This window comes from Helianthus annuus, chromosome 10, assembly GCF_002127325.2.
Source record: "Helianthus annuus cultivar XRQ/B chromosome 10, HanXRQr2.0-SUNRISE, whole genome shotgun sequence".
In the NCBI taxonomy this organism is placed as follows: Eukaryota; Viridiplantae; Streptophyta; class Magnoliopsida; order Asterales; family Asteraceae; genus Helianthus; species Helianthus annuus.
In genome coordinates, this window is record NC_035442.2 from 145078316 (window position 1) to 145091172 (window position 12857).

Genomic DNA, 12857 nt, shown 5'->3' on the forward strand with positions numbered 1-12857 from the left:
ATAATCAATGGTTCATATTGGGTTTTCATAGTTTTTTAAAAAAGATGGGGTTTTTCATATAGCCCTTCCCTATGACATATATCCACCACAATAATGTTATCATAAATATTATACGAATAAGAAAACTACCAGAAACGAGTTTTGCAATGTAAAATGTCGCCCCCGCCGCATCGCGCGGGCACCCTACTAGTTAAATAAAAAAATAAAATCGAAAGAAGGATGAAAGAGAAGTCACCAGTAACACTTCCTGTCTTCCTCTCCGGTTGGTTCATTTCCCTGAAACCCTCGTTTTGATCTCAGATCCCACGCATAAACAAGAGATAATGCTGCCCTTTCCACTCTCAACCAACAATGGAACCTCTCTTCTGTGCAAAACAAAACCAACTCTTTCCCTACAAACACCCCTTTTCAGACCCAATTCATCAACACATCTTAACTACTACAATACCCCCTACACGTCACTCTCTCAAAAAGTCAACGCACCCCACAAAACCAATCTGATATATAGAACTAGTAACCGGCGTTTGCTACCTCCACTTCTCTGCGGCAATTCGTCGAACACTTTGAGTGCAAGTGAAGATAGTGGTGGTAACAGTGGTGGGAGTGTGTTGGAGGCTATTGGGGAGGTGATATCGACGGGGTTTCCGATATGGGTGGCGTTGGGTTGCGGTTTGGGGCTTGTGAGGCCCGAATCGTTCAACTGGGTCCAGCCTAAATGGACCATGATGGGTATTACGTTTACTATGTTTGGGATGGGGATGACACTTACGTTTGATGATCTTAAAGGGGCTTTAGCTATGCCTAAAGAGTTGTTGGCGGGTTTTTGTCTTCAGTATTCGGTTAGTTTGTTGTTTATCATGATGTTTGGTTTATTAATAAATGAATCTTGATTATGTTGGGTTAGTTGTTACTTGTTAGTACTTAACTAAGACGATTAACCAAATGAAAATTCTTATAATGTGCTTGTAACACCTTAGGTAAGTCGCACAACGTTTCTCTCCATAGGAGAGATAGATACTGGGTCATAAAAAATGCCACTCCTCAAATGCCACATTGCGTTTTTGGCGTATTGGCTGTCAATGATAGAAGTCTATAGTTAAGCGTAGAGATGCACAAAAACGGCTTTTGAACCTGAACCGGTTTCGGTATACATAGACACTGGTCTGGAACCGGTACAACCTGTAGGTTTCTAACTGGTTTAGAATCCTCTCCTTTGAAACCAGTTAAACCTGAACCGAACAGGTAAAAAAACTGAAAAAAGCCCCAACCGGTTTGAAACTTAACCCGTTTTGACTTTTCGTTGACCAATTTGAATCGGTTTAGGGTTTGAACCCGATTTGTGCACCTCTAGTTCAATGTAGTTAATATCCCGATATATCACTGATATATCGGTTATCAGTCCGAGATATCAGTGAATATCGGTACCGATAATATCGGCGATATTGACTGATATATCACTGATTTTCCCGATATTAATACCTTTCTTCTTAGTTCTACCATTCGTCTTTCTTCTTATTGTTACGATTAGTGTTTTAAGTCTTAATTGTTAGTTGTTAGTGTTTTAAGTCTTAGTCGGTTCCTACTTGCTACAATTGTTAGTGTTTTGCAAGTTGCAAAAGGTTAATTTGTTAATGGTAGGAGAGTATACTGAATTGTTAGTGTTAAATTGCTATATATATATAAATTCTGCACGATATTAAAATTACCGATATCTCAAATATTGGTCCTTGACCGATATCCGATATTTTACCGCATTAACTACTTAGCTCTAGTTAAGCGTGCTTCAGTGGAGTGACCCATGGATGGATGACCTCTAGAAAAGTTTCCGCTTGGGCAACTAAAAATAAATCCGTAAGCTTCTTGGCAAAGCGGACAATATTGATTGGTATGAGTGGTCGGATGTTACAGTGCTAGTCTTGGTCAAAATTTGGGTCGGTTTTGACCAAAAAACCATAACCATAACCCATAGTTATCAAAAGCGTGCGCTTTTGGCGCCTAGGCGTTTTTTCTGGGCGATTCCCAGTAATTGCGCCTTTGATTCCTAGCTAATTATAGCGCAGCCTAAATCCTATTGATATTTAATATTTTTCTTTATTAAGTTGTAATATCCCCTTTTTCTGCAGTATTTATAGGGATTTTACTAACAAATGATATCACTAAAGATCAAAATCTCGTTTAGTAATATTCAGTTTGTATTAATTTGTAAATTCCACTTTTTCTGCAGTATTTATAGGGCTTTACTGCAGTATTTTTTTGCTTACTCTTTTATTACTTTAATGAACTATTTGTTTTCGAATATTAACATGTTGGTTTTGAGTATTTTGTTATCTGAGACTTTTTAAATGGAGTATGAACATTTTTGTTTTGGTTTTGAGTACTTTATTGCTTTAATGAACTTTTTTATTTATTTTTTATTTAAGTGCGCTTTTTTTTTTCTCAGGCCCACGCTTTTTTTGCGCCTATCGCCTAGGCCCTAAGCGGAGCCTAAGCGCCTTGAGTGCGCTTCACGCCTTTGATAACTATGCCATAACCGCGATGTCGGTTATTGGATAACCATAACCATAACCGATCGGTTATGGTGGTTATGGTTATTCGGTTTTGATGGTTATAGCGGGTCGGTTATGGGTGGTTAACCGTTTATTTAGCTTAGCTAAAAATAGCTTAATTTTTTTTACATGGAATAAATTGTTATTGCATATTTGTATATATTAATATATTACATAGTATTAAAAAATACATATAATCTATAATATTAATACCAATTATTATCGAATATTCAAATAAAGTGATATGATACATTCTATAAATTCAAATAAACATTCAACTAAAACCAAAAAATGATATGAAAAACCGACAAGTAAAAATCTTCAGTCCAAAACATCAAATATTAAAAACATGGTGAAAAGTCCTAAATCCTACAAAGATTTATTACATGTCGGTTCGGTTATGGTGGGTATGGAAAAAATGATAACCATAACCGACCCGCTACTTTCGGTTTTCAAAAAAACCATTAACTGACCCATCGGTTTCTTTTATTTGGTTCGGTTTTTTCGGTTCGGTTTTGTCGGTTAATTCGGTTATGGTTCGGTTAATTCGGTTTTTTGCACACCCCTAGGTCAAATGGATATTGTTCCATCAAAAGCACATTGGGCTTTCGTTGATTTTTTGACTATGCACTCGAGTTTAGCATTACGATTGACTGCTAATATGTTATTTCTATCAATGTGATACTTGATACATGCAGTTTGAAACTTATTCAAGATTTTCATGTGATCATGTTCCTGATAATTATTCGGAAAGAAGAATAACAAATGAATTTTATTGTCTTATAATCGTATATTTAACACGAGTAAGCTTGTAAAGAAAAAAAAAGTGGATAATCTTTTTAAATATCTTGAACTTATTTACTATTGTTTTTGTCACAGATAATGCCATTATCAGGATATTTCATCAGCAAACTTTTAAATTTGCCCTCATATTATGCTGCGGGATTGATATTGGTCGGCTGCTGCCCGGGGGGTGACTACACTCTTCTACCTTTCATTCTATTTAATCTTTACTTATACTTCGACGCATGTAGATTATTGTTCACTCATCCTCATTAAGTCACCAAAATTTCCATTTTTTAATTTAGGAACCGCAAGTAACATCGTGACTTACATTGCAAGGTACGTAACTTTGTACAATGATACGGCTAAATAGCCCCAATGACTTTCCATCAACGACTCATCTTTTTGTACTTTCACAGGGGAAATGTTGCCCTCTCGGTGTTAATGACCGCTGCAAGCACTGTTTCAGCTGTGGTTGGTACATAACCATTGTTTTTTCAGTATATACATGCGTATGTATATGTGCGTGTATTTTTTTAGAGTAAAATGCCATTTTCGTCCCTGAGGATTGACCAGTTTTGCGACTTTTGTCCAAAGGTTTGAAATCTTGCCATTTTCATCCAGCTCGTTAACTTCATCCATTTTTCTCCGTTGAGTCAGGGGTATTTTTGTCTTTTTTGGTAACTTAAAGGGCAATTCGGTCTTTTTCACTTTATGTAAAAGACCGTTGAAAAAGACCAAATTGCCCTTTATGTTAACAAAAAAGACGAAAATACCCCTGACTAATTGAAGAAAAATGGACGGAGTTAACGAGCTGGATGAAAATGGCAAGATTTCAAACCTTTTAGATGCGGAAAACAAACCTTTGGACGAAAGTCGCAAAACTGGCCAAACCTCAGGGACGAAATGGCATTTTACTCTTTTATTTATTTAAATTGCATAAAATATAATCGCATATGAGATTGATTTTTTATATCAGGTTATGACTCCGTTCTTTTATTTATTTAAATTGCATAAAATGTAATCGCATATGAGATTGATTTTTTATATCAGGTTATGACTCCGTTCCTCACTGCTAAGTTAGCGGGCCAATTTGTCGCAGTAGATGCATTTGGACTTCTTATTTCCACACTGCAGGTGAAGCTTGTTATAAACTTATAACTTCAAATAATGATAACGGGTCGATAAATAATTTGATAATTCAAATTTGTTAAAGGTTGTGCTGCTTCCGGTGTTGGTGGGTGCGTTTATGAACCAATACTTTAAAGGGGTCGTGAAAATCGTATCTCCATTGATGCCACCATTTGCTGTAGCAACCGTAGCTGTACTTTGCGGGAATGCAATTGCTCAAAGCTCGTCTGCAATCCTTATGTCGGGTCAACAAGTGGTTCTTGCTGCACTTCTTCTTCATGTGTCGGGATTTTTTTTCGGTTATTTTTTTTCAAGAGTTCTTGGGATTGATGTGTCGTCTTCAAGAACAATATCTATCGAAGTTGGAATGCAGGTCGGAAACTATTAACAATTTTTGGTCACCCCTATACGTATTGCTTATTAACGGATTTTGTATTACTTTTTCAGAACTCGGTGCTTGGTGTAGTTCTTGCTACACAACACTTTGGAAACCCTTTGACTGCGGTACCATGTGCAGTTTCTAGTGTTTGTCACTCGATTCTTGGGAGCGCGTTAGCAGGAATTTGGAGAAGAATGAAATCTGAAACTCAGGAAGTGAAACAAAACCCATAAATCTGACTCTTTGTTGTATCAGCTGATCTGTTTTTTTTTTTTTTTTTAAATCAATATAACTTGTATGTTGATTCGGTTAATGTGGTTCACTGTTGTATCAGCTGATCTGTTTTTTTATTTTTTTTTTAATTTTTTTTAAATCAATATAACTGTGGTTCACAATTCTGCATTAGGTTGCTAATCTTGGAGGTGAATCGGATTATTTCATGACATATATAAGCTTTGTTTGCTTCATTTTTCGGCTATTTATAATGTTAAAGGTGGATAGTGAAAAACTGAAGTTAATGTATCCATCATGTGACTCTTTGCAAGGGCGTGGAATATATCAATTGTGTCTATTTTAACAAATATTTTGGGTCGAATCGCTATTATAACTATGGTTTATGGGTATAACAAATATACATAAGTATTAAAGAAAATAATAGTAAAAGTTAACGACGTGTTTGGTTAACATACCTGATGTCAATTTCCAAATCGAGCTGAACCGATAAACATGTAAACCATCAAAATCAAGCTGTGAATGGAATTGTTTGGATGCCAAACCTTCCAGACTTGTTTATGTTAGCCATTTGCCAATATGTTACTGTTCATCTGTATATTTGGGGGACACTGTTCACCCCCTATAATTTTTTAATATATTTTGAAAGTGGTTGTGAGTGGAGGAGAGAGAAAAGGTAATGATAAAGGTATAAAAAAAATATTATTTAATTGAAAATGAGAGAGAAAATATAGTGTTTTTTAGTGTAATTTAGGGTGAAAATATAATGGATTGGATGTGAATGCTCTAATTTGGAGTTGAATATATATATAATTATAAAATGAATAATTTTATAAACTTGTAAGATATCATATTTTATTAATTAATTTGTAAGTATAAAAGTTAAATGAAATTTGTATAGATACATGAATACATTAGTGTATATGAAAATAACTGTATATCTACTTTTTCTTTCACATGTTTAAAGATAGAAATAAAATAATAACTAATAAAAACTTATATATATTTGAATCATAAGAAAGGTGTTGGTCACATTCATCATGTCATATTGTGATATATAACATTTGATTAAGAATCAAGAAAAGATAAACACAACTTAAATAGTTAAATGATAGATATATAAAGACTCAAGGACCATTTAAGTAAAAGCTATTAAAACCAAGGGGGCAGAACTGTCTTAAACTAAAACCCACTAGACTATTCTGTAAAACTAACCCCTCCAATATAAAATTGACTGACTGACTATAGCTTGACGGCAACTAATTTTAGGTGTTCAAAATTTCTACCTAATTTCAAGAACCACCACCCGACACCCTAACCGTCAACAAACACACCACTCAAGAATCCAACTTTACTTCTTCATCAGACGAAATCAACAAACGAGATTCAACTTCTTGTTCTTTCACGGTTTCTTGCTGCAATAATCCACCAAAATGGGCAGCAAAGTTATACAAGATGACGGTTATTCTTCGTTAAAAGACTTGAAATTGGAGATCAAGAATAAAGATGATGTTAATGGCAGTTTATCACTTTGTTTTTGGCTTTATCTACTTACAGATTCATCCTCTTTTCCTTGTACCATTCTTCATCAGGTTTGTTTGATTTGTGTTTCTAACCCAATTTCGTTGTGGTTTTTGTTAGTTTTCTTTAATCTTGACTGATGAATGTTTGATATCTAATGTGCATTTTGATAATCTGTTGTGTGTAGTATAATCTGTAATTTACTTGGGATTTGTTAGTAATGATGATGCTGGTAAAGTGTAAAGGGTTGATTTTTTTACATGAATACGCTTACGGATGATTAACCGAAGCCCTTTTTATGTTTCGCAGCACAATTCGGATATAAACAGCAGCGCCCCATTTCTTGCGTTGACTGCGAATAAAGAAATGGTGCTTTACCCTATTCGTTTCACAGTTCAAGAAGCACCGAATTCTGACGAGACGGAAATTCCGAGTGCAAAATCCAAAATTGAAGTACCTCTAAATAAATGGGTTCACATTGGTTGTGAGGTATATGGTTAGCAAGCTTTGAGAACTCTTATTGAGTCATATGATATATTTGTGCTTATATCGACGATAAAGTCAAGAGTTTAATTTCTTTAATTGTTGTTGGGTTTAAATCAGGTATCTACTGATATTTCGCGACTTTTCATTAATGGCGAGATTACGGGAGAGATGTGTGCAACTTGCACGCCTGACAGTTTAAAAAACGTTTCTTTATATGGGGCCAATGAAGATGATCCGATCGAGGGTTATGTGCATGGTGTGGAAATCTTACCTGTTATGTCATCTATTAAAGATTACTTTGTTAAGGTGAATCTTCGCCATTGTCGCAGTAGTAATTTTTAAATTACTTTTATTCCCTTTGTTTTCATTGTTATTGTTGTTGTTGTTGTTTAATGTTGTTAGGACCCTCCATTGCAACTACATGTTGATGGTTTGAATGGCACTGGTATCGAAGAAGATACCGATGGTGCGTGGATTGTTGTTGGTGGCAAGGTAAGTTCTAACTTTATACCTTCTCTGTTTTGTTTCGTAAAGACATGTCGCAGTAGTTTAGTATGTTACGTTTCTAGCGGTAAAAGTATATTTTTTTGGCACTTGAAAGTTTAAAGTGGCGCTTCCTTTTATTTTTTAGAGAAATCCTATACGTTTTTAAAGTATAAATGAAAGTGGTTGGGTTAAACTAGTTAGTCTCTTACACTCATGGCCCTTTTTATTCTTTTTTTCATACATTTTCTCATCTTTCTATTTTTTTTTTTCCTTTTTTGATTTTTTTCTTACTGATTTTTTTTAATATTTTTTTCTTGAGTTTCTTTAGGTTGTACATATAGCTTTTTAGGTTGTACATAGGGCTGCAAACGAACACGAACAAGACCATGTTTGTGTTCGTTTGTTAAGGAAATGTATGTGTTCACAAACTGTTCATGGACTATGTTTGTGTTTGTTTGTCAAGGAAATGAATGTGTTCGTGTTGGTTTGTTAATTTTAGGCAACGAATGCAAACGAGCGTTCAATAACACAAACTAATGTTCATGAACACAAATGGAAACATACGAACACAAACAAGCGTTCATGAACTAAATATATAATACACTGATACTTATTAAATATTTTATTTATCGGAATTTTGAAGCATATAAATAAAATATAAAAACTAAAAACAATAATGAACTACCGAACATAAATGAACATGTTACCGAACGTTCACGAATACATATATACACACACACACACACGGCACGTTGCGTCTCTTCCCTTGCCCCTCGGCTTTCGGGGCTTAAACGCCTTAGAGCGCCTCACGCTTTTTAAAACCAAGCATGTGAGTTGAATGCCTGAATATAGATGCATATATGGTTGTAATCAAGATACCTAATCTCTCGTCATATACAAACAAAATACCTACGGCTGAACGGATAAACAGCCAAAACTACCACATCAAATTAAGAATTTGCTAAGAAGAGGTTCTTTCTTTTCACTAGTTTTAATTGTCGTTACTAATTACTTATGAAATGCAGGCATCATGTCGTAGGAATTTCTCCTTGGATGTTGTTCTAATGGATGCGTTTGGGAACTTGGTGAACAAAGAAATGGAGGTTTTTAACGCAAATCGACACTTCCATTTAATATTATTATTAAACATTATTTTACAAAAAAGGTTAACCATATTATGTTTTCACTCACAGGTTGTTGCGACCCTTACATATGCTGACAATGGTGCGCACGTTGAGAAACCAGATGACTTGGAAGCTCCACTGCTGACAAGTTATGACGGAACCGAGTTTCCTGCTTGCGATAGACCAAGTCAACTAGTCAACGGCCGTGCTTCATTCAAGCTTAAGATATCTCAGTTATCTTCAAAGTGTGATCACAAGCTCTTTCGTATTAAATTTTTCATTCCCAAGATGGAGAAAGGGTATCCATTTCTTGAAGCATATTCACATTCTATACGGTGTATTTCACGTAACCAAAATCCACTCCCGTCCACGTTAATATGGAAACGGTCAACCTCTGCTATACATGTGGTTAGTGGAACACCATGGCTTGATGGTAGCTCTGTAGAACCTATGAACAACGTTGTTCATGAGGCAAAACCGACCCCATCATCGAAACGGGTCAAGTTTGGTCAAGGAAATCCCTTTGTCACCTTACAGTCCGATATTCCATCAAAACAATGGGATCAACAAAGTCATGAGGGTGATAAACCGAACGGTAGGAGTTTGCATTTAGAGGCAAGACAGGAACCACATGAACAAAGTTACAATTCATCATGTGATTCGGATAGTAGCGAAGCAACAAATTCGTGCAAAAGCATTGCGAGCAACGGGAGCCCGGTTTCAGACGCGACGGTCTTCAAATACTGCCTTGGAAACCTAACCGAAAAATCACTTCTCTTAAAAGACCTTGCAAGTTCAGCTTCTGAGAAAGATGTTGTGGACTTTGCAATGCAGGTTTCCCAGTTCTCGGGTTGTCTTCATCATCGGTAAGTTTAAAATTAATAGTTGTATAACAGTTTGTCTTTTTATATGAGTCAGGATTATGAATTTTTACTTATAGTTGGGTTTTGGGTTTCAGGGATCAAATAAGAATATCGAAGAGAATGATAGAGGACGGAACAAAGGTTTGGAGTTTGTTATCACAGAACAATTATCATGTTTCGTGGGATAATACGATTCCCGTGCTTCAAGACCAGTTTATGAAAATTTCATGTTGCCGGAACAGAATCTTGACACAGCAGGTGCGTGCATGCGTGTGTGTGTGTGATCATATCCTTGATTCATAACGGGTTTAAACGGGTACTTTTTATTATGGTTCAAAATAGGTCCGCTGCAGACATACGGTTGATCTCATCTGCAACACTTTTTTGTCCATATTTTTTTTGGATTTCTAGTAAAGTGGTTCTACAGTTTTAGTGCATTTGGATACCCTTTAAATAACTTTTGACCCGTTTGACCCGTTTGTTTTTAATATAATGCTTTTAGCCTTTTAACCTGTTTGACCCTTCAAAGATAGAAATAACCGAAATCGACTTGTAGGTAAATTCGTTAGAAATTGCCACCTATAATAATAATAATGACGGGGAGCAGATAAAATAATAATTTGAAATTTTACTTTTTTTTTTTTTGCAGGATTTTGAAGTTTTAAAGAGAATTGGAAATTGCCAGGAGCTCGTTACCCAAGAGAACTTTGAAAAGCTATGGTGTTGGCTATATCCTGTGGCTTTCAGTTTATCACAAAACGGGCTTAACGAGATGTGGGATTCAAGATGGATCGAAGGAATCATTACAAAAGAAGAAGCCGAATCTTCACTTTACGCCTCGGGAAACAGCCTTGTGGACCCCGGTACGTTCGTCCTCAGGTTCCCTACATCACGGAGCTGGCCCCACCCTGATGCCGGCAATCTTATCGTCACTTACGTTGGCAGTGATTTTGTCATACACCATAGGCTGCTCTCTCTCAACTTCTTTCACAGGTAGATACATACACATACACATGCATAGGTTTTAGGCCTCACGGACAGAGGCATGTTCGTGTTCGTTCATTTAATTTTAACCAATATATAATTGAACACATTTTTTTGTTCGTGTTCATTTATTAAGAAAACGAGCATGTTCATGTTCGTTTGTTTAAAACCTAAACAAACAGTTCACGAACATAAACAAACAAACTTAAACGAACATAATTTAGCGAACAACAAACAATACAAATGAACATAATTGACTAAACATAAACGAACATAAAGGAATTATGATATAACTTAGTGATTAATTACGGTAAATTCCATTGCAAAACCCATTTTTATTACTAAAAAGCCCAGCTACCAATAAGATATATTTATATAACTACTTATATATTTAAATTGAAACGAACATAAACAAATGTAAATAAACGAACATAAACAGATGTTCACGAACATAAAGGAACGAACAAAGTGCATGTTCATGTTTGTTCATTTATTAAATAAATAAACGAACATAAACGGACTTCCTGCCCAACAAGTTCACGAACAGTTCATGAACGTTCGGTTCTTTTACAGGCCTAATAGGTTTTGTAGTATTTCTTTGTTTACAACTGGTTTCTGCATTTGTAGTTGTGGAGGGAAATCGTTGAAAGAGATGCTACTAGAGGAGCGAGATTTGTCTCGACTAGGAAGGTAAGGTGATGGTTTTACGTTTGGATTACTGTTTGTGCACTTATTTTATCCATGGGGCTAATTTTGGCAATTCTTGAAACCACAGGATTACAACGAGAAGTTTGCGGTTGTCTTGAGATGTATGTACTTATAGAGTTCGGGCATTTGGAAATCAAGATTTACATTTGCCACCGATTTTAACTTTTTAGTCGTTGTTATGGTTATAAACTCTTTGTCGACTTGTTTTTGACTGGCATTTGATTGATAAGTAGATATCTTAATTAGGTTATATGCTGAAATATGAAACAAGACTGGTGTTTTGGCCAAACAAGATCGGTTTTAAAACCTGTTCGGATCGAGTCAATGAAAGTTCAAACCGGATTGGATTGGAACCGATTCAATGTATTATATAACTAGCGGTTCTTCACAAACCGAATTCAAAGTATATGTACCCAAACTGATTTCAAACCGGCAGATCGGATCCAAACCTGTTTCTAGATTGGTAGGAATCGATTTCGGATATGGATCCGGTTTGGTTGTATCTCTATGGCAGCCTGCTTCCTTAGGATTTGTTAGCTGGGGTAGAATGGGCCTAATAACCTGATCATATTGTTGTCAAGCTCTACATTTGGGTATGGTTTGGATATATAGCATCATTCATTGTAACAAAATAAATCATTCATTTTTTTCAATATTAATAATTATTAAAATATACAAAAAGTGGAAATTTAAAAAGAAAAAGAGAAGTAATTCGTTATTTACAGAACCTAAACATATTATTAAAATACACATGTGCAGGTAATATTACAATCACACTCGACATATATGTAGACAAATCTTTTAAAAAACCATATAAACGAACAAGAACAAGTCACACATTATGGGGTAACTTGGAGGAGTGTGAAGGGATGGGAGAGGGTGAGTGCCTTTTGGATTTTTGGATTGGAGGAAGGGGTTTCTTTATTTGTCGACTTGGAGGAGAGAGGAAGAAGACGAGCTCTTACAGTTTAAAAGCCAAAAGTATTTCGTAGAATATAGTTCAGTTAACTTACAACACACTGATATAAATTGCTAGTAATTTTAACTTCAGACAATGTCCTACATACAACTAGTGTTTTAACAATTGTACCGGACTAACCGATTGGACCAGGAATTGAGCACACCACTGGTTCGGTTCCGTTCAACATATTTAAAATGTTTAGATTTGGATCAGCAGATTTTGGCATGTTCCGGTTAAATAATTTTTTTTCTAAGTTGCAGACTTGCAGCGCCATAGATAACAAGTAGGAGAGAGAAAGAGATTACATGTGCAAATCTAGACCAAAGAATCGAAGCTTGGAGAGAGAAAAAAGTTACATGTGCGGCATAGAAGTGACCTCGGGTAACGGCTGAAGCTTAGAGATGGGGGAGGCGTTGCCAATTACCTAGCTTCTTTTAGTTGCAAATGAAAACAATGAAAAATTGAAAATCAAATTATTAAAAGTATGACTAAATATACCGTCTTTCTCTACTGATGATACCCTTAATATGAGAGAGATATTACTTTTATATGGTAGACTTTTCCCTTAGAAATGACATGATCATTTATTAATACACCCATAATCAAATAGAAAAATTTAAAACCATTAGGTATTGTAGACACAATGTAATATCA

The 12857-nt window shown here is 35.5% G+C and overlaps 2 protein-coding genes across 2 annotated transcripts; both read left to right on the forward strand.

Moving 5' to 3' along the window:
- The first annotated feature begins 212 nt into the window (after nucleotides 1-212).
- LOC110885945 (probable sodium/metabolite cotransporter BASS1, chloroplastic) lies at nucleotides 213-5363 on the forward strand. The gene is made up of 7 exons (XM_022133686.2): nucleotides 213-839; nucleotides 3426-3519; nucleotides 3635-3668; nucleotides 3749-3803; nucleotides 4383-4466; nucleotides 4546-4833; nucleotides 4908-5363. The coding sequence occupies exons 1-7, from the start codon at nucleotides 324-326 to the stop codon at nucleotides 5070-5072; spliced, it is 1236 nt and encodes a 411-aa protein (XP_021989378.1). The 5' UTR covers nucleotides 213-323; the 3' UTR covers nucleotides 5073-5363.
- A 966-nt stretch (nucleotides 5364-6329) lies between these two features.
- LOC110885946 (SH2 domain-containing protein A) lies at nucleotides 6330-11634 on the forward strand. Its single transcript, XM_022133687.2, has 10 exons — nucleotides 6330-6662; nucleotides 6901-7080; nucleotides 7195-7383; nucleotides 7480-7569; nucleotides 8589-8666; nucleotides 8757-9553; nucleotides 9646-9808; nucleotides 10200-10543; nucleotides 11162-11224; nucleotides 11310-11634. Exons 1-10 carry the CDS (start codon nucleotides 6504-6506, stop codon nucleotides 11338-11340), a joined length of 2094 nt encoding a protein of 697 aa, XP_021989379.1. The 5' UTR covers nucleotides 6330-6503; the 3' UTR covers nucleotides 11341-11634.
- Nucleotides 11635-12857: the final 1223 nt, after the last annotated feature.